Here is a 27,135-nt window from a genome sequence, read left to right on the forward strand (position 1 = left end):
ACGTGTTGATTGATTGAGACCTAAAGCCTATGACGCTTCAGCGAGACATATCAAGCCAAAACACTGAAAAGTCCCATTCAAATTTAGCGTTTGGAAGACAATAATACGAGACGTGTATCATGTGAATTTTGCAATGGGTTGAAACGGTCTGTATGAGTAACGCGTGGCTCGCGGAAGATTCCAGTTTCTGTGAGGAGATGACGTCACGAGCAGCGTCAAGATAATGACTCGATGAGTGAAAAACCAGCTTTGCTTTATTAATTGTGGCGACATAACGCACACGACGAGTATCTTGTAAAACTAAAACGCGAACGACGACCGAAAGACTCCATCTGGGTTATTCTCCTAACAAGGGCAAGGGATGATCCAGCAATTGATCGGAATCGGGCACGGAATGATGCCGCAGAGTCTGCCATCGCAAGCACCACCTCCACGAAGCTCCATTTGAGGATCTGTAGTCTCAGGCGCCTTCTGGGGGTCTGCGCGATGTCAGTATCAAGACTCAAACTTGGCGCGCAGGTAGTCTGGGCGCGTTGCTATCTTACCCATTGATTGCTGAGACTTGGGCTGATTGGTCTCCAGAGACTGAGAATTTCTCATCTCGGACAGTTCTTGCGGCGCAAACTGAGAGGATGACATTCTGATGGTAGGGGAGATAAGCCTGAAGGTACGCGATCGAGGTTTGGGTCGATGATATGAGGTTGTTATTGAGGAATTAAGGTTGTCGTTCAGCTGACGGGCGCTGACGTTATATACGCGGCAGCGCGGTAAATGAACGTAAAGCATGTGGCGCAGTCACTGAATGAGGCTGTGCTGTCAGTTGGGTGGCTGCGCACAGGATCTACAGTACAGATCTGAATGGTTCCACTTTAAGTCAGGATACCCTAGAATAAGGGAATGAGTCTCTATTTATAGCGATTATCTGTGTTTGCAGCCTAAAGCTTAACCTTATAGGCCGCCGTCATCCATAGATATATAGCTAGAACAAATGTAATACCGAGTTTCAGTTTTATTACGAGCTCCCCAATGAAGCCAATATCTATACCAGCTAAGAAGAAGAAGAGCATATGCAGAAACTTGAAGAGGATTTAGACGATGCTAAAGAAGAAACATACATTTCAGTTGGTCCTGGAAAACCCGGCCAAGAATTCCACATTGGACGAAACATAGTTTAACAGAGGATAGTTGCAATATACCGGGATAAGGACCAATATCATCGGGTGAGCGATATTCCGGTCTTTGGTCCTGCAAGTGAGCTGCCTTGGCAGGTAAGGGAAATGAAACATGCTTGCTACAGATTTCATATGCTTACACGTCTAGTGCAGGGGTATCTGTACTATGGTCGGTGCCGTTGCCGCTGGGTACCAGAGCAAATGCATTAAATAAAACTCAAAGACATTTCTATACATTAACTACTAATCTTTCTTCACCCCGCAACAGCCTCCAACGATCCGCCGAATCAACTACTTCCGGACAGCCTTTTAACAAAAAGCCCCATCGTCGCACAAACCCTTCGCTCACTTCCCAGGAAGTTGCAAGCCATGGATGCCCCCAAACCAGAAAACCGCATCGTTCTATGTCATTGAAACCCTCGTAAACTCTCAGCCCCAAGTCAAGAAGAAGCTCATGGCTATCGTATCTATCAGCCATAAGTATCAGGTTGTCACGTAACTGTGGGAAAGGTAGTGCATTAACCCAGAAAGGGGGGGTTCTCGACCGCTGCAGGGGCGTTGCTTGGAGATCCGATGGTATGTTCTTGGCTGCTATAGTATCAATTTCAGACAAGCCAAACGAACTACGACATCCTGGCGGTAAGTGATGTAGTAGTGAGAGCAGGGATATATTGTGCAGCAAGGCACGAACAACGTTGTACTGGACCAGTGTGATAAGGCAGTGATCCGCGGACAGTGGGAAAACTATCGGGCGTGGTGGCTGAATCGCGCCAGAGAATGTTGAGTACTGCAACAGTGGCGGTATAAGTTTGTGAGTCTCACATTGAACCCGGCCATTTAATTCTGGCCATTGAGTTTCACGAGTGAGGACTTTGACCTCGGGATTCTGAAGTGGCACTGTGATAGACGCGTCATGTGTGACGTTTGTATGGCTGTACAAACTAACACTGACAAGCATACCATAGCCTTCTTGGTAGAGAGATTCGCCACGTGTGCTCGAAGTTTGAGATGTCTGTTTTCTGGCACCTAAAGATGTGTTAACTGAGGGTCTGGAGAATGAATAGAGGCGCTAGGATACAGGCAAATACTTACGCCAAGCTCTCTGTCTCAAGCGATTCTGTCTCTTCTTTCTCTCCACAGGATTCGTGACACCTTGCCAATCGTCCTCGTTAGAAGGCATATCGGAGGAATCAAGCCGACAGTACTGGGTAATCGGGGCACTAGACATGCCGAGCCACGCTGAGGAATTGTGAGAAGGCGTTGGGTTGTTCCGAAACCCTTCTGGTGGTCAACGCTCGAGGACAATCGGACTTGGGTCGTCCCGACTTATTTGCTTCAATGTTGATGTGCAAAACTTGAGCTGCGTATGGAAGTGTAACCTCCAGCCGATCATAATGTAAGCTTACTTCAGTGCAATCTGCTTTAGTAATCTGTCGAGGCTATCAGCTGCAAGTGCGTTACGCGCTAGTATGAACTCGGCTAAACGGTATGAACTTTTTAAGAATAGGTACCTAGGGTGAAAGAGATTGGTAATTGAGTGTAACTCTCTTGGACGCGCTGCATGGAAAACCGGCAAAGTGTCGTCAGTTGGTCGGTGCATTATAAAACACTGACTCTCTCGCTCGAATAAACCGATCCGTTACTGTATCTAGAGGTCAGCATTGAACTCTTTAAATCCGATTTTCTTATCCACGCATTTCGGCCACACTGATTGATATGATGATACATCAGGAAAAGCCAACTATAGCCTGCTTTGGCTCTACTGGAGGATGTGTGGCGACAGCCTTAGCAAGCGCACTGCGCGAAGGCTTCCATTGTACAGCTCGTACGCCTCGTGTATAACACTTATTATATGTCCTTTGCTAACAGATTACAAGTCATTAGGGACCCAGACAAGCTGCGCAATATTCTGATTACCCAGAAAGATATTCCATCGGATATTGTTGATCGATATCTTACCGTTCATCAGGGCGATGTGAAGGATCCTACTGCCGTCGCACAAGCCCTCATCTGCCCAACAAACGCCAAGTTCGTTGTTGACTTTATACTCAGCGGCGTCGGCTCACGCCCTAGATTCGAATGGAGTATCACAAGACCTCTCCCGCTACAAGACACAACCATCTGTGAAGATGCCATCAAAACGATCTACACTGCTCTCTCTAACCTTTCTTCTTCTGGGATCACCGGCACCACTAGCTCACAGAAACCTCTCCTCGTGGCTGTAAGCGCCGCAGGATGTGGGAGGAAGCGAGGGATACCTCTGCCTGTCTATCTGCCATACCATTACGTTGTGGGAGGGCCACTGGCAGATAAGCAAAAGATGGAAAATCTGATCTTGGAAGATGGAGGTCGCCATGTACGGGACTTTGTTCTCATGCGACCACTGATCTTAATAGATGGAGAGGCCAAGGGCGACGGGCAGCTTAAAGTTGGCTGGGAATGGGGCGTTGTTAGTGACGAAGACAGAGTTGAAGAACCAGGGCCTAAGCTCGGATATTTCATGAGTAAAGAAGATCTTGGGAAGTGGGTTTTTGACCATGTAATCACAGAAGGTGGTTGGGAAGGGAAGTGCATTTACTTAACCTATTAACAACTGTATGTATACTTTGGGTCAAGAAACGGTAGCATTGACTTAGTCTTTTAAGTACAACCTTTATTCCCATGCATTTTAATGATACGATTAGCTTTAGGTTATAGCACAAGAACATAGTTAAAGGCCTCCCTATAGTTTACACTGTTGTACACTACCTCGTGTCTTATAACAGACAATGGATAGGAGGGTTTAACCAAGACCAGCTTGCAGCCCCCAGTAACGTAAAAGCAGCTATACCATGACGGCGATAGCTTTATCCTGCGGTTCTGTCAATTTCGCCCTTCCATTCCGTCGCTCGTGCAGCATCTGCATAGTTCGTAGAGGTCAGCAATTACCCAAGATGACTTTGCGAGATGAGTAACTTACAGTGCTGAACTCTTGCGCCACGCTAATGTGGTCTTGATTCGTGGTGGTGGCCGTAGCCTTTAGAATGGTAGAAATCGTGGTATCTGGATTCATGCAGCTGCCCTGGTGTGCCAAGCCGGAGCTGGCAGCATCTTCTGGCCCTGCTAGCATGTTGGATGAGACTTGTATGAGGGTAGGTAACGTTGGAAGTTTGGAAGAAGGCAGTATGAGAGACAAGGATATTGAGTTATTGCCGTAATGTGGATGATGGTTTGAGAGTTACAAGTCGAGGTCAAGACGATGTTTAAATAGTTACCCGAGATTCTGGTGGTTCGCCCAGTTTGCGCGTTTGCGTTGCTTACTTTTGGGGGCCATTGTTAGTAGGCGGTTCGGTTTGGTGGCTGTGCCAGCATCGTGATTGGCTGTGTCCGTGGGAGGGAGCTTGGTTGAGTGCCAATGAAACAAACCAGGCGTTCTCGGTGCGGCGCAGCGAACTCCATCATTCATCTTATTGGGTGTTCACTTGCGCAATCGCGCATAAAAAAGCCGGAGGGTTTATACTGTTCGAGCTCGACAAACCGAAGCTTATGTCTTCATCATCTTAATCGCCAGTCTTGGTGGATTTTCAGCCCCATCGTTTTCCGCCTTTTCTAACATCTGTCCCCGGAACCTGATAGAAGAGAAAGTCTCTTAGTCTGGTTTGAATAGATATGTTTATTTATTAGATAGATCTGCTATAAATTCTCGGACAATTGGACCAAGTTGAATCTCTGTGCTTAGCAGCTCGAGCGGCTGCACTAGCCATCATCGCGGTTCAGCGAACCCGCAAAAAAGCTATTATGTTTGCTGAAGTTGGATTTAGATAGGCGCAAGAGATATAGTAAGGTCAAAGAGCGGGGCATCGCCAGGTAGTTGAAAGTGGGGCTGACGGCATACATCTATTTATGCCTGCATGACCGTTGCGCCAAAGGACGGGATTGTTGATCATGTATCTACCGGAGCATGATCAACAAACACCTCAACCCTGGTCATGAAGTCATTCTGCAACGTCGCCGAACTAAGATACCAGACATAATCATCACTGGAAGCGATATAGAACGTGTCCCAATCGGTATCCTGTGATCTTGTACACGCCTGAGAGGAGCCCGGTCCAGTTGTCTGACAGTCCAATTTCACAGCACTGCATCTGACAGAGGTGCCAGGACCGCCAAATGATGCACAGGTGAGAGGGACACTACCGTAGTAGATACTGTCGGTTTCGCACCGCGTGATCTTGGCATAAGGTAATCCGACTTGATAGAATGCACAGACGGTCACGCCATCCTGCTGGAGCTCTCCGGTCATCTCGTCAACTAGGAAGCGGACGGGGATGGAAGTCGAGCCACGGTCGCCGAAGACCATGGGAGTGAAACTGTCGCCGTTGGACTTGACTTTGTCTCCGAGAGCTGGGCCGTCACCCGCGGCGAGGAAGAAACCTGTTGGAACTGCCTCGGAAGTGGTGGTGGTTGCGACAGCTGTAGTTGTTTCGACCGATGAAGCCTCTGTTGTGAGGGCTGTAGTTGTATCGATTGAGGTAGCGGCGTCGGATGTTGTAGCCGTGGAAGTTGGCTCGACAAACGTTGTTGAGACGCTGACTTCGGTGTAGTCGGTGCTCGTTGAGCCAGTTGCAGTCGAAGTCTCGGCTACGGAGGATTCGGCCGAGGTCGAGGTTTCAGCTACATCGGTCTCGGTGGAAGAAGCAAACTCGATAATGGTGCTGGAGACGTCGGCGGTAACGGATGATGAGATAACCTCTGACACAACGGCCAATTGGGTTCATTAGCTATCGCGACTTCGTCATCCGGGAATAACACATACTCGAAGATGGTGGCTTGCAAGGGCTAGCAGCCACAAGCCCAACGGCCAGCGAAAACGAGGCGTAAAAGCGCATTGTCAACAAGAGACTAAGGTCAGAATTAGAGTGCCTGCAGTTTTAAAGATCAGACAAGATGTCAGTGGCTGTCGCAACGCCTTAATAAACTCTCCGGCCTGACTCCTAAATGTTATGGCCGATAAATGCGGTTTCTTCAGCTGGCGTTAAACCCTGCCAATTCGACAGACTATCGATTGTGAAGCGGGGCTACGAGCTGTCAGCTAACGCTCTGGAGTTTAACGGCTACGGAAATTACGCTTGGATAATCGCTCCTGATTTTTATCTCAAGAATTTTGTTCAATGGCGGTATCACGACTCAAGTCAACGACGCTCATATGAATATCCGCAATTCGTGGCATTAACATCATCTATGACAATAAATCAATCAAAGTCCGTTGAACTCTCCACCACCATCACGAAAAACCTCTTCCTCCCACGTTGCTTTGGATCCCCGCGGCTTCCGGCTTCCATATCGACACGTCTCGTTGATATCCATGCTTTGAAACCTATCATAGACCGTCAAGTTGGAATTGAGCGTACCCATACGAGGATACCTGTCCTTCTCCTCCGCTGAAGCTGCCCAGTATCTGACCTTGCTGCCCTCAAGCCGAATAGTAGCCAGAGGCTCATCGCCTTCTCTGGGCAGCAGAGCGGATCTGACAAGGTTGCGTAGCTTCTGGTGATACCATGGTCTATCCCACCACGTCTCACGTTTTTCTTTGAATTTGTTGTGATGCAGCATAGCTGGTACTGTTGAGAGGAAGAAATCAGTGTAGAGAGGCATGTCCCCCCAATGAACGGTCTTGCCGTCTTCGACCAGAGGGCTTTGAACCGACTTGAGATCATCTGGGATGTCCTTCACCCGTACTGGTGATATACCGCGTACCTCAGAGTTCATTTCGATGGACTCTTGGTCGCTTAACACGACAAAATCAGCGTCGAAGAGGTCATTCTCCGGGCTGATCTCAGTTGCGAAAGTCTGTGCAGATATCTCCTGAGCGTAATCAAGTCCTACGTGAAATTCGTAATTCTCCCCCACAAAGTCTTCGACATCAACATTGACGTGGTGATGTCTTTGCAACTCGCGCCAGACTTCCTGCGCACCGAGCAGTTCGCCAATCATACCCTGATCGCTCCTTAAAGGGAAACCCTCGCCGACCATTGCTTCGATCTTTTGCTTGGCGCGGCGAAACATCCTTCTCATATCGCCTGCTGGGCCAATGTACATGCCACCATTGATCCATCTAGGTCTGTTGTTGCGAGAGAAGGTAGTGTTCTTTTCCGTCTCCGGTCCATAGAGGTCCTCTCTTAAAGGAGACTCGGGCCAAAGGTCACATCTCAAATCCACTCCGTACCGTTCAGAATTAGAAGGGTAGCAACTCTTTTGCGATGCCGCAATGATTGTCTGCTTCATCGGCATGGGCACATCCTTCCGATTCCATTGTTTGCGCAATCTCTCATTGGCTCTTCTGTTGATCTCGTGGTATCGACTGAGAAGCACTTGAGCAGGGAGCTGGAACCAGACATCGTAGGCGTCAACAGTAAGAACTATATCGTCTTCCTCTAGCTTCTCTTCTGCGGTAGCATTAGGGTGCATGGCTGAGTCAAGGTAGTTCACCAAGCCGGTGATCTTAGGAAGATGCTTGCCAAGTCTCCAATGTGAGATGTCCCTATAGTCCACGCCCCAATTGATGATAACTGGACTTGGGTAGCCTAAGGCAAGCGAGCTGAAGATAGTCTTGCATAGATTCGGACTTGGGTTCGAGGAGGGGATAATGAATGCAAACCGACGGTCCTGGTCAATAGGGGCCAGTGGTTCCGTTGTGTTGACATTGCCCTGATGCCAGTCTGCTGGCGTTATCTCCAGCTTCGACCACCAGGATAAAGCATAGAAAGATAGAGCTAATGCCAGAGAGACGGTAATGACTTTGTAAATTATGGGTGCGCTCAATACTACCGACAGAGGTACCCTACTGGGCTTCGGATTGGGATAGAGCATGCTAGCTTTGATGTTTGCTTTCGGGCTGTGGCTCAGCCACAGGACTTCGGTCAGCGACCACGAGTGTAATACTCAAAGGACTGTAGTAATGCGCAATGAAAATGAGAACTATGAATGTCTGAAAGGGAAATTGGCAGTCAGATGCCTGTTGAGATTGACGCGGGGATGATTGTTGACGGTGAAATGTCGAAGTGCTTAAGAGGAGGAGATAACGACTACCCCTGATCTGCCCTTGTCTTGGTTGGTGGCTTGAGACATACCAATTTAATGGTTGGGGAAGAAGAATGGTGGCAAGCTTAACACCCCCTTGCGTTAGATCGGCTGATAACTAGTAATGCGAGGAGAAGACCCCCTTCGAACCGTTGAAAATGTCCTGAGCTTAATATTCTTATTTACATATGCAGCATTGCGCCACTAATACACATCTTCTGCGTAAAAGTGCGCTTGGTATTTTATTTTGCTGAGCCTCGGAACCAGAGGAATTTGAATGCGGAAAGAATGGTTTGTCTGACACTCACGACTAAAACATAAGCATGTCGCGTCCGCGTGCCCATGACAGCCGTAACGTAGGATTGTTGCTTGACTATGAGATTGACGTGAGACACACGACATTCAAAGCGTTCCTCTCGTGTAACCTTCAAAATAAGCATCATCATCGTGGGGAAAAGGCGGGTTAGTATGAATCTCCGTGTCTTTCTCCTTCCCCCAGTATTTACATCGAGTTGATAGTCGAGCAAGTCACTATAGTAGAAGATTAATGTTTAAATCATTAGAATTGACAACTAACTGACTAAGAAAAACCCAAAGCGTGTTCAGTCCATCAGTTCATAAACAGCAGATACACCGGACCCCGAAACCCAAGCCGATAGCCGATAGCCGATAGCCGATAGCCGATGTAAGGAAATATTACTAGCAGTACATGCGAAAAGAGCCCTAAATCAGGGACCGCATTGGCTGAGATACCAAGCGACAAATTTGACAATGCCCTGCTGAACCTGCGTCTTCGGCTTGTAACCAAGCATGGCACCCGCCTTGGAGATATCGGCGTATGTGATGGGCATATCGCCGGCTTGCTCTCCCTTTCTATCAATGCGTGCCTTGCGTCCCAATGTGTCCTCAAGAGCACCGATAAGATCCTTCAACTGAATGGTCTGTGACTCTCCAAGGTTGAAGACCTCGTAGTCAGAGCCCTCATATTTGAGGGCAGCGAAGATACCATCAATGATATCGTCGACATAAGTGTAGTCTCGACGGGAAGAGCCGTCTCCAAAGAGCGGAATAGGCTTGCCTTGGTGGATGAGCCTTGTGAACTTGTGGATGGCGAGATCTGGGCGCTGACGGGGTCCGTAGACGGTGAAGAAACGGAGGCAGATGCAGCGAATGTTATAAAGATGAGCGTATGTATGGCAGAGCAGCTCTCCAGCCGATTTGGATGCTGCGTAAGGAGAGATGGGCTGTGTGCTCTTGTAGTTCTCGTTGAATGGAGCCTTGGCACCAAGGCCGTACACACTCGACGATGATCCGAAGAGGAATTGCTTGACACCAAACTCTCTGGCGCACTGAAGTAGGTTCAGAGTGCCATTGACGTTGGTATCGAAGTACTTGTTGGGCTGGCTCAATGAAGGAAGAACACCAGCGCGTGCTGCAAGATGAACAATAGCCGAGAAGCCATTGTCAGCGAAAATGGTCTGGAGGGCCTCGAGATCCTCAATGTCGGCTTCGTAAAGCCTCAGATTCGGGTTCAGAAGATGAGGTGCAAGGTTGGCGCGCTTGATCTCAGGATCATAAAATTCATCAAAGTTGTCAACGACGACGACTCTCCAACCGCCCTCAGCAAGAAGAGCTTCGACAAGATGAGAGCCAATAAAGCCAGCCCCACCGGTAACGAGAATAGCTCGTCTGGGCTTAGAGGTGCGTATCCTTGTGATAATCGTCATGCTTGCTAGTGGAGAGAGGTAGTAACTGAAGAGGGTCTGGGAAAATGGAGAAAGTCGGCGGGTTCGGATTTGCAGCGGGGATTAACATATTTAGTGGAAAATAAGAGTTGCTCCCCTTTAAGGGATGCTTCAGACAGTCTGACCCTTTGGAAGTGTTGAAGGGTGAATTGCAATGCGCCACAATACTGCGTGTCTTCCGAATACCTCACTACTGCAAGCCACTTTGAATAAAATGCTCAAGATTAATCTCTTTGATCGATATTTTTTGAGTCGAGGCGCATCATGTGTTGAGTTTATCAGCATGCAAGACAGCCAAGAAAACCAGGGAGATGATACGCCCTACGATAAGGTGGCATTCTAAGATAGCACTAACGCCACTGTCTCAGCCGGGTTTTTCGATCCGGTCTTAAGAGCTTGGCGGGGGAGGAATGCCAGTGGCGACCATTGCAAGGGAGGATTAGGACTGTTTACATAGGGCTGCACTGAAATGCATTGTCTAACCTTAGGGTTCAGATGGTATGCTCTCGCTGAATTAGCGCGTTGGATTATATATTAAGAAGTAAAGTACTATTACAATCAACCCCTCGTCTTATCGGTACTGCCTTTTGGTTCAAGTGTACACAGTCCGATTGCACAAGTGTTTGCTTAATACTTCGGCCGACACATTCGGCCGTTATCGCTAACAGTCCATTGCTCGCTGCCAACTGCATTCCTGGCATAGAAGAATCCCTGCTTATCCCACTTAGCCTTCACAGACAACAACTTGTTGTAATTGGCTCCAAAGAACTCTGACTGGAAGTTGGGCTGGCGGAAGTCCGCCTCGTTCATGTACGCGCCACTGCCGGGCGTGACAGCTTCAATCTCGGGCATGATTGTATCAGTCATGAGGTTCTGGAGATCCAACATCTCTGACCAGGGAGCAGTGAAGTTCCATGGTGTAGTGAGGGTGGCGTGCACGAGGGCATTGTTCCAGGCTGGCAGGAGGGACTGCTTCTGGGGGTTGCTGAAGGGCGCGACGTTGGTGCCGACACCGATCCATGTGACGCCTTGCTCAACGATGCTGATGGCAGCTTGGGTGAGGTCGTCGTTATTGTTGACGATGGTGTCGCGAGGAATCAAGCGGCCACCGTACTGGGCGATGCCAACTTGGATGTTACCGATGGGCAGAGGGCCGAAGTAGGTGTCATAGTGGTTGTAGTAGTTTGCTGACTGGCTGTACTTGACTGTGTAGTTCACGCCTAGACCATCGAGCGAGCTGACAAAGGGTGCAAGAAGAGTCTGAACCTCATCTTGAGACTTGCCGAAAGCTGTCAGAGGGGCAATCTGGAAGAAGGTGTTGGTGAAGTAGTAGACCACCATAGATCCAGCATCAACCATGGCAGGAAGCTTAGAGTGGAAAGTCTCAATAGCCTTGTAGAAGGTAGCCTGATCGTTGTTGGTGTTGAAGAAAGCAAGGGTAGCAGCGCCAACCTTGGCGTCGGGAAAGGCCTTGACAGTCATAGACAGAACAACACCCCAGTTACCGCCACCACCACCGTTCAGAGCCCAGAAGAGATCAGAGTTCTTGCTGGGAGAAGCAGTGACAACACCAGAGTCTGCTGTGACGACTTCAAACTCAAGCGTGTTCTGCGCAGACAGACCAAAGCTTGTGCTTAGTGCAGAGTGGCCACCACCTTGGGTATAACCACCAGTGACACCAACGGTAGGGCATTCACCGCCGACGACAACATAACCAGCATCGTTTCCGGCCTTGAGGATGTCAAAGCCTTGGACACCAGCACCAAGAGTAACAGCCTTGCCCTTGTATCCGTTGGCATTGTAGTCCTTGAACTGAATGTCCTTAAGACGATGGGTCCAGACAGAGAGGGCACCAGCACCGGTGGATCTTCCATTATAGTCGTGACCAGTATTACGAATGACGAAGCGGATGTTGTTGTTGCGAGCAAAGTTGATGGTGTTGACAACATCAGCTTTGGTCTGGGCCTCGACGGCATAGCGAACATAGTTTCCTAGTTCACAGGCACGGGACTCAGGTTGGAAGGGATCGCAGCTCTGGTTAGCGAACCAAGGAGCCATGACTGACGACGACGAGTTCATACTAAGTCATGTTAGCATAAGGTTACACTGCATCGGTGTCAGACTTACTGGATGCCAGGATGTTGCCATTGGTCCTGAAGGTACTTGCACTGAGCAGCATCGTACGTAGGATCGTGACAAGGCGACCCCAAAGGAACAGTCTTGATCAAACGACCATTCACAGTCGTGTTGAGACTCTTCCATTGGCTATCCGAAGGCCAGCAAGCATCACCAGGAAAGCATTTACAGGTAGAGGTAGTGGCATACGCCTGGGCGGTGGAGAACGCCGTAGCGGCTGCAACGAAGCTTGTCACTTTCATGGTTGATGTCCTGCAGATGAAACGCTACATGCGTGAGCAAAAGCAACAAGCCAGTTAGACAGAGGGTGTGACTCACAGAAAACGCTACAGTGTTGCAGATCTTGCAGAGAAAAGAGAGTGGTTCTTGTCTCTTTTTACTTTTTGGGTTATATAAGTACTATTAGAGTTTCCTCGTGCATCGTAAGCATCGGTGTCAGTGTCTTTCTTGAGCTAGTCCCACCGGTGATAGTGCGCTTTGAAAGCGGAGACCAGGCACGGAAGTGGCTCACGGGCCGGGGCTGGGGCTAGGATGTTTAGGTTCACCGGCACAACGGTCTACTACCTGACAGGTCTTCCATGTCAGAATCTTACTATCTCGGTTAAGGGTTGCCAAGGTCCAGGGAAGTTCAACAGCCGAGAGACAAGACCCATTATGAATGGTCCATGAACGTTCTGTCAGTTACCCCTGCATGAAGATGTATCTCGCATCGTCTCGAGGAGAAGCGACCTGCCAAATTGAGTTTTGGGCTGTAGGATCAGACCATGGTCTCGGAACAGAGCTCATTTCGAAGGAATCAAGTTTCTTTTTTTTCTAGTGAGAGGGATGTATAAGTCGGCTGTACTCTTCCGGATTGTGCTCTCCATACTGTCGTCGCATATTTTCCAATGTCAGGCTGGACTTACAACGCCCCGAGCGGCTCGCCAACCGATGGCCCGCAGATCACGTCTATCGCTGTTGTCTTTACAGCCGTTGCGCTCGTTACGGTTCTCCTGAGAGTTTATGTCAGAGGGTTTATGCTCAAGTCGGTGGGAGCTGGTAAGAAGAGCCTGTCAATTCCCTGTTTGTCGGTACTGACGCGTCTTGTTTGTAGATGACTGGATCATCATCGCGACATGGGTAAGAAGGGATCTGCATTCGATCTCCAGATGAAAGACATGCTGATCAGCAACAGATCGCGAGCTGCGGATTCGCTGTCGTTACCGTGATACGTGAGTAAACTTTCGCTAAGATCGAGTGTTGCCGATCACCAGTTGACACATTCTAGAAACGAAATGGGGACTTGGATTAAAGAAACTTGATGACTTGCCTCAACAGAACTACTACAACTTCATGCTGGTAAGTTCACTATCTCTCAATTGTCTGTCACAGGCTAACATCGTCTGCAGCTACAATTCATGGGCGCGCCATTGTAAGATCAACTCTCCTCGCGATACCGAACATATACTTACCGACGACAAAAAGCTACATATCTAGTATTCTCGGGTTCAAGCTCAGCCTTTTGATCTCATATTTGAGGTTCATGGCCTCAGGAATTTGGTACAAAGTGACAGTCGGCGTCGCTGTTGCCTGCACATTGTTCCATCTTTCGTTCTTGATTGCGCAGATCAACCTCTGTACACCTGTACGTGGCTCCTCAGGCGTGCTCCATACTAGGCTTTGCTAACTCCACCTGCTCGTAGGTTCGAAAACAATGGGATTTGAGCATTACGCATGGCTCGTGTCTAAAGGGCGTACCTATGTACACCACAATGGCCTCAATCACCATCGTATTTGACGTTGTCGTGTGAGTATTTACGAGATTGGCCATAACGAGATAGCTAACGAGTGATAAATACAGGATGATGCTCCCTTTCCCGACATTACTCAAGCTCCAGATGCCGAACCGCAAGAAAGTCGTCCTCCTCGGTCTTTTCGCCATGGGAATCTTCATCTCCATCATACAAATCGTCCGCATCCAGACCATAAAATCCCTCTCCAACCTCCTCGACTCAGCCGGACTCATCAAATGGTCAATGGTCGAGAACAATCTCGGAATAATCGTCGCTTGCGTCCCGACCCTCGCCCCTCTTGTTCGCTACTTCAGCGAGCAGTCCCGCGTCGGGAGTCGCAGCCGCAGCAAGTCGCAGAACAATTCCGGTTACGCGTTGCAGTCGACTTACCGCAAGAACCTTTCCCGAAGAAGCGGACTGCAACCTTTGGGTAGTGGGGTTGATGAGCAGATTGGTGATAGTGCAGAGGACATTTTGGCCAAGGAGGACGGAATCATGCGCAAGACGGAAATTGTGATTAGTTCAGCTCAGGGACCGGCGGATAGGGGAGAGCTCACTCCGGGACACTATCATGGGAGGTAGACATTACGATTTATTAGTTACATTTAGTGTAAGATACCAACGCATAAGTGACAGATGCTTGTTACAAAAGGTCTCGAACTGTTTCTGCCCAGCGGCGTGGTGAGGATCATAGTGTTGATTGGGCCGCATCTGAATTCGTCATATCATCTTAACGCATTTCATTCTAGTGTTCCAAAAAGCAAAACTGTCAAGCGAATTGTTCCAGCAATGCAAATGCAAGGTTTCCCTGCACGATAGTGGCACCGACGTCAGTTTTAGGGAATTCGCCCGTGCGCGTTCAGGGTCTTGCGGCTAAGTCGGCTCGGATCTGTTCCACTGCACGGAACTTGCCATATGCCGAGGTGGTATTCTACTCCATAGCTATTCGGCGATATACCGTGACTTCTGCCGACGGTGATAATAGATATGCTTATATTACTAAGTTTTAGCTCAATGTCAAGCTTTCTGCTACGAAAGCCTCTAGACGAGATAATATCCGCCTGCACTAAAACCAATAGTCTCCGGTACTAAGTTAAGATTTAGAGCATGACATCAATTGCCGCCTTACTCCGTAGAACTGGTGAGTATTAATGCCTGAAATATAATTATGGCCTCTTATGAATTACTAATGCTATGGTTCGCCGATGGTGCCGAACGAATACGCGGTTACTTGGCTGAAGTGTCTGGTGTCTTAGGCCAAATTCACTAACGTAACGAGCCTATCGCGAGTGATGTCGCATGAACTCCTCCGGTCAACTAAAGGAATCAAGGTCATAAGAATGAGAATAATTTGTCTAGTTGATTAAGCTGGAAGCGGAGCCGCTGACAAACTCGTTCACCGAGTAGCATTTCCATGAGAGTCCACGGAGTCAACACACAATCTAGAAGGACTACTATCATTTACTCATTCCCATGGAGCAAGAAGGCTTTATACACTAAGCCAAGATAAAAAGGCTAAGTAATATAAAGTGCTAGATAAGATATCCTCCACTTGCCCAAGTCTTATCACTACTTAGTAGATAGAGAGTTCAAGTCTTCGTGCCTACCCTAGCCCGTTGAGATTCGATGTGGAAAACTCATTCACGACGAATGAAGACCGCCGAGTACGCTGAGGACCAGGCCAATAGACTTTACTTTAAGGATGGCTTTGCTAGTTGCGATGGATACAAGAGCCGTTCTAGAACATCCAGCTAAACATTGATGACCTCCACCAAGACCAACTGCTGGCTCAGACTCGTACAGACTTTGAGATCATATTTAGACCCTCCATTCATATCTTTCCCGATAATTTAGCTCTACTCTTTGCGAGCAATCTAGCAGCCACTGCCGCAAGACCAGTGATGATCGTAACAGCTTCCAAACTTGGCCGTCTTCCTGCACGAGACTCCACTAGTTCCAACAGCAGAGCACGAGTTGCCTCCGGACTGCAGAGCAGCGAGGAAGGTATCACGAGCTTGCTTGGCCGAGATGCTGGAGCAAACCTGGGTGCACGAGTAGCTGCAGGTGGTGCCGGCGTCGTTGGAGGCAGAGCAGGTTCTCTTGCATGCCTCAACTCCTGCGATGGCGGAGAGGGCGTAGACGACGTAGAGGGGGTTGACCATCGTGATTAGTTCTAGGGTATGCTTTATTAGCAAGACTGAAGAAAGATGGAACATGGTGTGATTTACAGGAATGCGTGAAGGGATAGCCTTGAGAGGTAGTTGCCAATTGCTTGAAGTTGCAAGTCTTGTTTGAAATTCCGGTTATTCAAGAGGAGATCAGGCTTTTTATACGTGGCGTTCTTCCTTAATAATCCAAGTGAAATCTGATAGAGGGAACCTTTTTAATTGCCTTTGGTCTATACCTACGCCTCTCCATTCCTGCATCTTCCAGCGCTTACTGCACCTCAATCACCAACATGGACTGATCTCGACAGTAAGAACTCACTATGAATATTCGTATTGGGTTACCTGCACAGTCGAAGGTAGTATTCATCTCGTGATACAGGTTCTAGATCAAACAAATATCCCGAGCTCCATCCAATAACAATGATGATCCTGATCTGCTCTGCATACAAATTCGTTAGTTTCATGCAAGTCGTATTCCACGTTGCATCGAGTTTTCAGCTGAAAAACGTCCCGCGCATAAATCGTCTCCACAGTCAATTCGAGCTTCCTATTTCATCAAGGCGGAGGGTTTCAGACCGGAAAGATCACCAGCGGGTGCGCAGATTCATTCCCCGGTGAGTGCTGTGCCGTTCAATAGTCGCATAACTTGCCGCTGAACTGCGCTGTGCATGCCCGATTTTCGCTAGTATTCACGTGCCTGTTTTCGTATCTGGCAAGTCGTCTCGGAATATCGCCTTTCCATGTAGTCTATTGGTTCTCGATTCCCCCGACTTCCTTGGAGGGGTAGCTTGCGAGTAGGCTATTGGGGTTAGAGTTATTGGGCGGGTACTGGATGCAAGGACCTTTTGATGGACTTCGCTTTGGAGTAGCAACAAAGTTCTTTGCATGGGGAAACGATGCATCTCACACGAGATTGACGAGGCGCGAATGCCGGCCAGACTTTGAGTGTATCCTTTCCTATTTGAAGGGAAAGATTTTACTACCACGTACTTATGCACTGGAGCGGTCTCTAGTCTCAGTGCTGCTATTGTTTAAACCTATACTGGCAGGCCTTGTACCTATCCTATTTCTCTGGAGATGAGGTTGCCGGATTGGCTCAGTTCTGACCTACATCGCAGCCAGTCTTAAACACCACCTAATATTTTGATGACTTACATTCTTTTCATGGTGTTACTCCTATCCAACAGCGCAGCCAACCCTCAGTTGTAAACTTGTATCTCGCTGAATCAACACTTGGGCCCTACAAGCTTCTGATGCTGCGTAAGGTCACTTCACTGTTTTGCAGCGTTCCTTGAGAAGCAGTACTAAACCGAATGTCACCTTAAAACGTATGACATTGCTTTCGATCAAGTTTGGGGAAGCGAAGCAATGGCGATCACTCAAGCTGCTCAATTGTAGTCCGGAGACCTTTCTTGAGATTTTTTCGGGGACTCACGCTCACCACCTCTATAACTTCTACAGCCGGAGAACAATCGAAGGAGGGATTGGAATTCGTGACTCAGGGTCATATTAAAAGCAAGACTCCTATATCGGATGCACAACCACGTGAGCGTGCCTATATCGCTCCACTATAGAGACATTACGAAAACAGCCAGCAGGTACAGTGTATGCTTCACCGTGCAGAGTTTTACTCAAGCAACGATTATCAGCGAGATTCAGGATAAACTACTACCAACAATGCTGAAGCTGCATTGAACACACAGTGCGTGGCGATACCAAGTGACATGACGAGTCAGCCTCAACATGATATGATGATGCGGATCCCAGGGTCCCAGCGCAGCCGGGAAAGATCACGATATAAACACTAATAACTAAGCTAAGAAAATCTAAAATAAAAGAAAAAAACACGATATCCTGGTATTTTACAAGGTACCCGAGCTCACACCGATCCAAAGTCAGATCGTCGGCATTTAACAGTGGCAATACCGAGTGTCCTTGACCTGACGGCGGTGGGTCTCCGCTATTCCCGTGGCACAACCACGATACTCACCGAACCTCATGGTCCAAGTACGTAGCGACGTACCACGAAATTCATGACAAAGAATCTGGCCGAGACGTGGATATTATGACTATTCTCCCGGTGTCGCAATCGCTCATGACCTCGAGTCTTTTAGTCAAGCGGTCCACTAAGTGGAGCTGCAACACAAGATGCCTGACCCAACGCGGCGGGTCTGGCCGAGTCGATCGAACGAGCTTGGGCCATTATTAGATTTCTTTAAATCTTTAGGGACGAGTCTTGGGATCGGCATCGGAGAATGGCGTTGATTGACAATAAGCGAGAGATACGTTCTCTTTTTTGTGTTGAGGCTCATGATGTGAAGATATATCGTGAGTGGAGATTGTTGGCGGTGGACGTCAGGTACTTTTACCATATAAATAGAGTACAAGTCAATGACAGTACTCTCAAGATAAGATATTTGCATTCAGTATCAAGAGTTTGATTACACATTGAACTACAACAAATACTATCAACATGGATCGATCAAGGTCAACTTCACCTACGCTGTTCCGCGAGGGCGCCGCAACCCCAGACATCGAAAGCGCACCGACTTCAGTACCCCCCAGCCAGATAGACCTTTCCGCTGGCATAGACAACGAAAAACAACAAGAAAAGAGAGATATAGAGTCAGACATTGGTGCCTGGCTCTGTGTCTTTGCATCTATGCTATTCTTGATATCTTCCTATGGTAAGTACCATTACTTCAACCCCAGCAAGTTAGTTACTGAAGAAGTCTTTCAGGATTTATGAACTCCCTCGGAACAATCCAGTCCCATCTCACCCTCAACGAGTTGAGCAACTATAGTGTCAGCCAAGTCGGCTGGATATCAGGAACTTACCTCTTTCTCTCCCTTATCTTCAACTTCCAGATCGGCTCTATCCTAGATCGCTATGGTCCTCAGATCCTCGGCCCGATCGCCGCCGCCTTCTCCACCGTTACTTTCCTTCTTCTAGCTGAGTGTACACAATATTGGCATTTCATCCTTTGTCTCGGCCTCTTTGGCAGTATCGGGAGCGGTATCGGTGCCGTCACAGCTATTGGCGTCATCGGCAAGCTTTTTACGCGCCGCCGCGGTCTTGCCATGGGTATTGCTGTTATGGGTACTTCGCTTGGTGGTATTATTTATCCCATGATGCTGCGTGCTACTTTTGGCAAGCTTGGCTGGGCTTGGTCCATGAGGCTTGTTGCGCTCGTCATTGCGTGTATCACGTCACTTGGCGTGTTATGCTATCTGCCATTCCGTCGTCTGACAGAAGGCCAACAAACGGTCCAAAAGCCCCAGAGCTTCAGCCTGGACTTGTCTGCTTTCAAGTCTCTAAGCTTTGTCGTCACTGCACTTGGTATCTGCATGGTTGAGTTTGTCAACTATGGAATCAGTTGCCTGTTACCAACTATCGCAAGAGGAGCAGGCTTTTCTACCGAGGATGGATACACGCTTCTATCCATCTTGGGCGCCTGCTCTTGCCTGGGTCGTTTCTCGATTGGGTTCGTCGGAGACAAGGTTGGGCCATTCAATGCTATGATCACCACCATGCTAGTCATTCTGGTGTTCATCTCGTCTATCTTCATTCCTTTCAGCACCACCTCAGCTCCTCTCATGTATACCTTTACAGCACTCTGGGGATACTGCTCTGGATCTTTCTACGTACTGTCTCCATGTAAGTTGATTAAATGTGAAATCCTTAGCTGCGCTCACTACTAACAACTACAGTATGTACCGGAAAGACTTGTGAGCCACAAGATTATGCTCGATACTTCGGTGAGTCCTTTTTCATAGCTCCTGGCAAGATATACTTGCTAACTTGGGACAGGCTCAACAAACATGTGTGTGGCTGTCGCCCTCCTCCTTGCAAACCCACTGAGTGGAATCTTGCTGGAAAAGCTGGGCGCTCGGCTCCTGGGTTGCTTCTACCTCGCTATCATCGTACTAGCTGCCATTTTCTTTATTACAGGACGGTCTCTGTTACTCGGGAAATGGCTCGTCCTTCGCAGAAGGTTGTAACCGGGTCTTACGACTTGCAGCTTTCAATTTTTCTCATAATACTATCAAAAGTGCCCGAGAGGGGATAATCACAACAAAATGGCGTTATTTGGGAACTATCACAAGCTGATATGGAAAAGGTAATGAAAAGTGGAATTTATATTGTTTAGAGGGAATCCAGAATTTGGAAAATCATAGAAATAAAATTAGAATAGCTCTCAGTAGAGAGTACTTAATCATAATACTTTCATGGAGTCTCTATCGCCTTTGAGTCTGAATGGCCTTTGATAGAAACAAATTTAGCGCTGCAGGAATCCCATCAATATTGTAAAACATTCCTCAAGATGCTGCATCGTGATAGCAGAGGTTTGTGATTGGTTGCATTTTCAGTCATCATGGCCCCAGTGCGTTCAAATGCTTCTACTTTGAGTCAAGTCTGGTGGGGCCGAACTAAAGCTGAGCCTCGATACGAAGTCGCGTTGCGTGTTCATCAGTCATGACTCCAAACAAAAATGGCATTACCACTTGTAATTCCTGTGTGGCTTCCACGACATAATTGTCCTACTCACAACCCAATCATACCTATCACCGCGCCAAATGAAGATTCGACGTATCGTTGGGCCGCTTGACCAGCGTAAGAAACTAACCCGCTGCCAGCCATGTGCAAGGCGACGCATCAAGGTTAGAAAGCCATCGCGAAGCATCAATCAACTGCGACTAACGCGAACAAAAGTGTGAAGGGGGTACCCCCTGCGAATATTGCATCCGCATGAAGAAGCATTGTCAGCCTCAAGCTGTTACAGTGTCCGAGCTAACATTCGTAAGCCATCCTGTACCTCGACAAGCAAGCGAGCTGCAGCCGCAAATAAGCGACAAGCTGGACAGCGTATACTTAAAGACGTTCTTCTTATTTCTTCAACGCTGCGAATTCACACCAGAATTTGCAAATTTGGGCCCCGACTTTCTGCCTATGATCCAAACATGTGCGCCACTGCGAGAGGCGACAGTTGCTATTGGCGCCTTGGAAATTAGCAGGTCCCCACGTACACGGTTTTCTGATGAGCTTCGATCACCATACCATTTCGCATTGAAATCATATAGCAAGGCACTTGCAAGCCTCCAGGAATACATCAGATCACCAGACGCATTGTATTGTCAAGGCACTCTTTGGTGTACATTGCTACTTGGCTTATTTGAGGTAAGGTGACATCTCATCTGCTAGCTCGTATCTAACCCTTCTTGCAGTTAATGATCGAAGTCTCTGGTGGCCAATGGGCTAAGCATATGCTCTATGGCACTTCAAAAATACTTGAGCTCTCCGGGATTAACAGTCACTCTGATTATCTCGGCAGTCAGTCTTTTGAGATGTTTCGGCTGTTAGAGGTGAACCGAGCAATTCTCTACGGCGGAGATACTGTACTGTCCGACTATCTGTGCATGGACCAACATGGCACAACATCATTACGTCCACTGGACGAAATTCTTAACTTGATGGCCAATATCTCTTCATTCAGTAAAAGGTTAGTCCTGATATCGCATGGATGACTACGCTAGTATTCACCAATTTCCAGTTTTTTCGACCAAATAGAGTCAATTTCAGAAGATCAACGACACGATCATCCGGACCTAGACCTACTGGCCACACAAAGCTGTCTTTACCAATACGAACTTCAGTCTTGGTATTGCCAGTACAATGCATCGATCAAATCATCTGGGCCGTATGAAAAGCTCGCGTTGGCAAATTACCATGCTCTTCAACTATTTCTCTGCAGGAACTTCACTTTTTATGACTGCTGGAACTCGAGAGTTATCCCTGTTCTCACTCCCAAGGACATAGATACTCATGTCGCCAGTGTGATTTCTTATTGCACGGAGATCCTTGAAAACTCTCGCATTGCCGGAGTGTTGGCGATATTTCTACTACGAATGGCGGGTGCGAATTCTGTTAATTCCCAAGAGAGGAAGGAGATCATAAGGCTACTAGATTTAATCTCACAAAAAGGATTTGTCGCGTCAGGGAGGATCAAGGTTGATTTAGTAGAGCTATGGGAGTATCAATACTTGAACACTAAAGAGGGGGTTCAACCTGACGTGTTGATATAGGTTCTGAGAAATTGAAACCAGAAGATGTCATATATCTCGACTAACCATCCATTATAAGATCAAAACGGCGTATTACTAGACTGGACATTTACTCTAAGAATTCGAATACTTGGGGAAAACCTCATCGCGGCGAAAAACCCCACCAATTACACTCAATGGCTTACTTGGCCTGAATGTTGAAGAACTCCATGATGACCCGGGTACGAAGCTCCGGCGCAAAGTAATCGTAACCAACAATGACACCACACTCATTGACAAAGACTGTAACGGGAATTGCATTTTGGTACATGATGCTCCACTAGAATGAAAAGTCAGCAATCACTCTTCCGGCGGGTATGAAAAGCTTACTGCTGCAACAGGAGTCGGAGTGAAATCTCTTTTCACAAAGCCCTCAAAGACAGCTCCATTGTCAATCAAGACAGTCTTATTGAGAATAGGATAATTTGAGTTTACGTATCCTCTCCAGATACTTGGCTTGGACTTCTTGGGATCATAGGTAGTCAGGGTGTTGTCAACCAAGCCCGACTTAGTGACGTTGGAATAGTCAAAAGTCGAAGAGGCAAGAACACCGTCAAAGGCTTCGTCAGCTCGGACAAAGCCCTTAGCCGGGGAGTTCTGGATGAAGCCAGCTGTGATATGTGAGAGTTCACCATTCCTGAGTTTGGGTGAGTAAGATGCAGAGAAGGTTGAATTCTGGTAGGTTGGCTGACCACTTGTGCTGTACGAAGTGAGCTTGGTACTCTGGCTTGATCGCAGGCGGCTTGGGCTCCTTGAAGCCATAAGAGAACGGAGTCATTGAGGCAGGGAAGGGAGCGCAGGTAGAAGAGGTTACTCCAGCTACTGCAGTAGCAAGAGTGATGAAAAGAATGTTGAAGGTCTGCATTTTGAAAGAGTGGTGGTCAGGTAAGAGATGTTTTCCGAACGAGTGTGATCTGAAATTCATTCCTTGGACATGGCATTGCTCTGTCTTTATACTGTGAAGCTGAAACATGTTGCATAGTTGGGTGCGTTCAGTTACTACTAGATTGGGTTAGACTCACTTGTCAAGATAAATGAGGCTGAGTTGTACACGAAATGAGGACGACGACGATCCCGCGTTTAAATATTTCCTATTTTGTCTACTAAAATTGCATCATGGATACAACTCCGTGATAAAAGTCCTATGTCGAGAATCTAACCTGTCCTAAATACGTCAAGTCCGTGACGACTTTAACGAAACAGTCCCAACTGTTATCACTCAACAGCACATTACTCAACGAAGTGTTTATCAGATCACCTCATAAGGCCGAGTCCTAGCTCTGTATCTTTAGAAAGAATCAGCAATAGATCACAGTTCAATTAAGAGAAAGAAAATCATCGTACCCATAATTCCCTTTCAATATTGTGGATTCCTGCTTGAGTCATGCTGAACGAGCTACTGGTCCCCAACGAGTCATAGCCCGGGCCGGCTCGTCAGTAACGAATCTCAGCAATATGCGTATTACAAGCCCGAGTATTTGCATTTATGCTTACTCCGTTTATTACCTGGCTCAGCCTCAAAGGTTGCATCAGTGACGAGCTCAACCTAGGCATAAAACCATTCTACCCCTCTCGTGTCCGTCACCTGATGGTGCTATCCTCATTCCCCACGATCTCCATTGAGCGATCCAAAGCAGCCTACCTCAATCAACACTCATTGCAAGCCATATCATCGTATTAAGTATAGAGATTACAGAACCGACTGACCAAAAGATTAATGGAATTATTAGTAATTTATCCCCCACCCAGACTCTTGCACAAGCGCCTACAACTAGAAAGAGGCGCCGCCAAGAAGCATGTATTCCTCAAGTCCCAGAAACGATGACCGCAGCAAATTTCGCTGAACTTTTGCTACTCTGCATTTGGCTGTTTTTTTCGATCGCCGTTATAACGGGACCTTGGACCACTGTTACACTGGTCTCGTATGCGCCACGTCTATCAGCACGGGTGAGATGGTCAATGGAAGGGGATTTACATCTTACGAACGTATGGGCTTGATTTTTGGAACCTTACACAGCCTTGGGGACAGGTTTGAGGCTTTGATGTATATAACAGCGTGCGAGGCGCGTGATGTGAACTATCAGCTGTGGGTCTGTCAACTTAAAATAACACTTCAGTCCAGGCAGTATAGCTACCTAACATTATCACTTCAGATAAACTTTACAAGGCTGTCTCATGATGATTATGTTTGACGCCTAGAAGAACTCTGAATACATATAAGAACAGCTGTTTAACTCAATGCAATTCATGCTTTTTGGTCTACCGGCCCACTCAGAGCTGTGTTAGTACTCTCTTCTCGTGTCTTTTGTTCCATTCCTCTCAGACGATTTTCGCATTATTCGCTATCTCGGTATGGGGATTCTACCTCGCGGGTCCTCTGGCTACGGTGCCAACAGCATCTGCACGACTCCAGCATGTATCGAGATTGCGAATGACATCCTGGTCGGCATGGCTACAAATCATACAAAGATTGATCCATGCACCAACTTCGATCAGCGTATGTCTTTCTCTTACCCTCTATTCACGAGGTATGTGTAAGTTAATGAATTCATAGTCGTCTGCGGCAACTGGGCAAAGCGCAACCCGATCCCCGCAGGCAACATGTTTGCCGATGCTATTGGAGCCACCCAATTGCATGTTTACGATCTCGCTCGGCGCATCCTCGAAAGTCCCTACCCTTCTGGCCCTGACGCCGGCTGGATAACAGTCAATCTCACTAAAGACGAGATCAAGGCTGATAAACAGAATTTTTTCAAGCTCCAGGAAGCTTACCAAGTCTGCATGAATACAACTGCCCAACAAGAAGAGGGTCTTAGCCAACTTCGACAACTGGCCAAGACTATTGTCACGACATTCCCTGCTTCCGGCAGCGGAAAGAAAGGAACGGTGTACAATCACTCAAAAGGAATCGGTCAACTTATGGCGTTGTTTGAAAGCCTGGGCATCGAGACGACACAGAGGTTCTTGCAGTTCCCAGAGCCTAGCAACCCCGACAAGATGGCCCTTGCCATCCTGCCACCCACTGATGCTAGTCTTCCATCCACTCCTAATGATATGCCTGGGTTCATTCAGATTGCGAGCGAGCTCATTTACTCTGTTCATCCTGCCAAACTGACCAGAGGCCAGGCTCAGACTTTGATGCAGTCCGTCGTCGCCCTCCAGCTCTCGATCAAACCGGCTACCGCTCCAAAGAAGGCGGATCAGAAACAAATTCCTAACGAGACATACATGTCTATCAATGATATCCAGAAACTCGCTCCACAGCTGAACTTCAAGTACGTCGTTGATCAGTTGGCGCCTGCAGGATACGACGATTCCAAGATCATGATCTGGGCCCCAGAGCTATACTACAAAACCTCGCAAATGTTCTCCCAGATGCCACCCGCGGTCATCCAAACTTACTTCCTTTGGAAAGCCATCGCTGCTGTTTCCACTTACGTCGACTCGCCAGAGACAGCGGCTTACAACACGTGGAAGAGAAAGCACCAAGGCAAGGATCCCCGCAGCCCTGCACCTCGCTGGCGGCGATGCGTATCTCTTCTCGACAGAGGGGTCGACTGGATTGCTGGAGACCAATTCGCTGCTTGGAGTGTCGGTCCTACCGGTCTGAGTTGGATTCTTGCCCGATTCTTCGCCGATAAGCACTTTACTCCAGATACTAAGAATTTAACATCTCAGATCATTGACAATCTGGAGGAGGCTTTTATCGAGCGCATTGGAACCAGAGCTTGGGCTACTGATAAGGTCAAGAAGATTGCTGTTGAGAAAGTTCGCGCTATGGCGAGGAAGATTGGCTTACCTGCCTCGCCCCATGTCACTGACGCAAAGCTCTTGAAGAAGTTCTATTCTGATATCGAGATTACCCATTCTTTGCTCCTCAATGCTCTCGCCTTCGCAAAGTCTCGGGTTGCCAAGAACTGGGCATCTCTTGATAAGCCTGTCGATCGAAAGAAGTTCCTCTTCGGTGCTCTGACCACCAGCGCTTTCCATTCCCCCGCACAAAATGCCATAATATTCCTTGCGGGCATACAGCAATCTCCCATCTACCATGTCGGCTATCCCGCATACATTACCTTCGGCGGCATGGGAAGTATTGTTGGGCATGAAATCACGCATGGTTTCGATAACAGGGGCCATCAGTATGACAAAACGGGCAAGGTGAGCGAATGGCTCGATAAAAAGTCCATGAGAGGATTCGAGAAGTCCAGTGATTGCTTTGTCAAGCAATACGACAAATTTACCGTCACCGGCCCCTATGGACAAAAGTGGCGGGTCGATGGAAAGCTTACGGTGAATGAGAATATTGCAGACGCAGGTGGTGTTGTCTCTAGCTTTGCGGCTTGGAAGAAATGGGAGAAGGACAATGGAAAAGCTCAAGATCTGCCTAGACTCGGTCACTTCACGCATGAGCAGCTGTTCTTTGTCAAGTGGGGTCAGTCTTGGTGTGCCAACATGAAACCGGCGGAGGTCATTGCTCAGTTGACGGATACCCACAGTCCTCGGCAGGCTAGGATTTTGTTGCCGATGGAGAACTCTGCTGATTTCCAACGTGCGTTCAACTGTCCTCGGAAGAAGCCTGTTTGCGAGCTTTGGTAGATGGATTGGTTTGTTGTTTGTGTTGTGTATTGCATTCTCTTGGTCTCAAAGAGGTTCGATGTTACCCTGTGTTCGCAGCCTGAAACTTAACCTTATAAGCCACAGGGCATCCCATAGCTGATACACCAACGAACACTAGCTATGGACTCATCTGTATCTAGTCGTCACTCGTATCTCGGCTAGTTTATTCTGGGACCGATATCATGATCCTGCATCTCGAGAGGCTCTTCCTTCGGGTTAGTGGGATGCTGCATTCGAAGTGGATATGGCTAAAGATAGCTAAGCCCTAATTGGACGAGCCGTAAGAAATCTGCTAAAATTAGAAAAGTGCATGATCAGATGCGACAAAACCTCGGTAATTTTGGCCCTTTCTTCCGCTAGACTG

The 27,135-nt window shown here is 47.9% G+C and overlaps 12 protein-coding genes across 12 annotated transcripts; 4 read left to right on the plus strand and 8 right to left on the minus strand.

The window, feature by feature from the left end:
* Nucleotides 1-345: 345 nt before the first annotated feature.
* FTJAE_4008 (uncharacterized protein) lies at nucleotides 346-639 on the minus strand (the record flags this gene model as incomplete). Its single annotated transcript, XM_037350368.1, has 2 exons — nucleotides 346-479; nucleotides 546-639. 2 exons carry the CDS (start codon nucleotides 637-639, stop codon nucleotides 346-348), a joined length of 228 nt encoding a protein of 75 aa, XP_037208926.1.
* Nucleotides 640-2,888: 2,249 nt separating this feature from the next.
* Nucleotides 2,889-3,762, plus strand: FTJAE_4009 (uncharacterized protein; the record flags this gene model as incomplete). Its single annotated transcript, XM_037350369.1, has 2 exons — nucleotides 2,889-2,997; nucleotides 3,050-3,762. 2 exons carry the CDS (start codon nucleotides 2,889-2,891, stop codon nucleotides 3,760-3,762), a joined length of 822 nt encoding a protein of 273 aa, XP_037208927.1.
* A 234-nt stretch (nucleotides 3,763-3,996) lies between these two features.
* FTJAE_4010 (uncharacterized protein) lies at nucleotides 3,997-4,281 on the minus strand (the record flags this gene model as incomplete). The annotated part of the gene is made up of 2 exons (XM_037350371.1): nucleotides 3,997-4,071; nucleotides 4,132-4,281. 2 exons carry the CDS (start codon nucleotides 4,279-4,281, stop codon nucleotides 3,997-3,999), a joined length of 225 nt encoding a protein of 74 aa, XP_037208928.1.
* Nucleotides 4,282-5,094: 813 nt separating this feature from the next.
* FTJAE_4011 (uncharacterized protein) lies at nucleotides 5,095-6,040 on the minus strand (the record flags this gene model as incomplete). Its single annotated transcript, XM_037350372.1, has 2 exons — nucleotides 5,095-5,903; nucleotides 5,968-6,040. The coding sequence occupies 2 exons, from the start codon at nucleotides 6,038-6,040 to the stop codon at nucleotides 5,095-5,097; spliced, it is 882 nt and encodes a 293-aa protein (XP_037208929.1).
* Nucleotides 6,041-6,407: 367 nt separating this feature from the next.
* Nucleotides 6,408-8,021, minus strand: FTJAE_4012 (uncharacterized protein; the record flags this gene model as incomplete). Its single annotated transcript, XM_037350373.1, has 1 exon — nucleotides 6,408-8,021. One exon carries the CDS (start codon nucleotides 8,019-8,021, stop codon nucleotides 6,408-6,410), a length of 1,614 nt encoding a protein of 537 aa, XP_037208930.1.
* A 938-nt stretch (nucleotides 8,022-8,959) lies between these two features.
* On the minus strand, nucleotides 8,960-9,958 carry FTJAE_4013 (dTDP-glucose 4 6-dehydratase; the record flags this gene model as incomplete). Its single annotated transcript, XM_037350374.1, has 1 exon — nucleotides 8,960-9,958. The coding sequence occupies one exon, from the start codon at nucleotides 9,956-9,958 to the stop codon at nucleotides 8,960-8,962; it is 999 nt and encodes a 332-aa protein (XP_037208931.1).
* Nucleotides 9,959-10,603: 645 nt separating this feature from the next.
* Nucleotides 10,604-12,354, minus strand: FTJAE_4014 (FAD binding domain protein; the record flags this gene model as incomplete). Its single annotated transcript, XM_037350375.1, has 2 exons — nucleotides 10,604-12,056; nucleotides 12,104-12,354. 2 exons carry the CDS (start codon nucleotides 12,352-12,354, stop codon nucleotides 10,604-10,606), a joined length of 1,704 nt encoding a protein of 567 aa, XP_037208932.1.
* A 645-nt stretch (nucleotides 12,355-12,999) lies between these two features.
* On the plus strand, nucleotides 13,000-14,466 carry FTJAE_4015 (integral membrane protein PTH11; the record flags this gene model as incomplete). Its single annotated transcript, XM_037350376.1, has 8 exons — nucleotides 13,000-13,150; nucleotides 13,206-13,231; nucleotides 13,287-13,323; nucleotides 13,380-13,450; nucleotides 13,501-13,523; nucleotides 13,577-13,736; nucleotides 13,795-13,898; nucleotides 13,953-14,466. 8 exons carry the CDS (start codon nucleotides 13,000-13,002, stop codon nucleotides 14,464-14,466), a joined length of 1,086 nt encoding a protein of 361 aa, XP_037208933.1.
* Nucleotides 14,467-15,758: 1,292 nt separating this feature from the next.
* On the minus strand, nucleotides 15,759-16,046 carry FTJAE_4016 (kinetochore complex Sim4 subunit Fta4; the record flags this gene model as incomplete). The annotated part of the gene is made up of 1 exon (XM_037350377.1): nucleotides 15,759-16,046. The coding sequence occupies one exon, from the start codon at nucleotides 16,044-16,046 to the stop codon at nucleotides 15,759-15,761; it is 288 nt and encodes a 95-aa protein (XP_037208934.1).
* Nucleotides 16,047-18,525: 2,479 nt separating this feature from the next.
* Nucleotides 18,526-20,054, plus strand: FTJAE_4017 (monocarboxylate transporter 2; the record flags this gene model as incomplete). The annotated part of the gene is made up of 4 exons (XM_037350378.1): nucleotides 18,526-18,739; nucleotides 18,793-19,710; nucleotides 19,764-19,811; nucleotides 19,864-20,054. 4 exons carry the CDS (start codon nucleotides 18,526-18,528, stop codon nucleotides 20,052-20,054), a joined length of 1,371 nt encoding a protein of 456 aa, XP_037208935.1.
* A 2,242-nt stretch (nucleotides 20,055-22,296) lies between these two features.
* On the minus strand, nucleotides 22,297-23,019 carry FTJAE_4018 (uncharacterized protein; the record flags this gene model as incomplete). The annotated part of the gene is made up of 3 exons (XM_037350379.1): nucleotides 22,297-22,434; nucleotides 22,485-22,791; nucleotides 22,847-23,019. 3 exons carry the CDS (start codon nucleotides 23,017-23,019, stop codon nucleotides 22,297-22,299), a joined length of 618 nt encoding a protein of 205 aa, XP_037208936.1.
* Nucleotides 23,020-24,506: 1,487 nt separating this feature from the next.
* Nucleotides 24,507-26,750, plus strand: FTJAE_4019 (endothelin-converting enzyme 1; the record flags this gene model as incomplete). The annotated part of the gene is made up of 2 exons (XM_037350380.1): nucleotides 24,507-24,651; nucleotides 24,709-26,750. The coding sequence occupies 2 exons, from the start codon at nucleotides 24,507-24,509 to the stop codon at nucleotides 26,748-26,750; spliced, it is 2,187 nt and encodes a 728-aa protein (XP_037208937.1).
* Between the last annotated feature and the right edge of the window lie 385 nt (nucleotides 26,751-27,135).

Source organism: Fusarium tjaetaba (assembly GCF_013396195.1).
Source record: "Fusarium tjaetaba strain NRRL 66243 chromosome Unknown NRRL66243_c0000075, whole genome shotgun sequence".
Taxonomy (NCBI): domain Eukaryota; kingdom Fungi; phylum Ascomycota; class Sordariomycetes; order Hypocreales; family Nectriaceae; genus Fusarium; species Fusarium tjaetaba.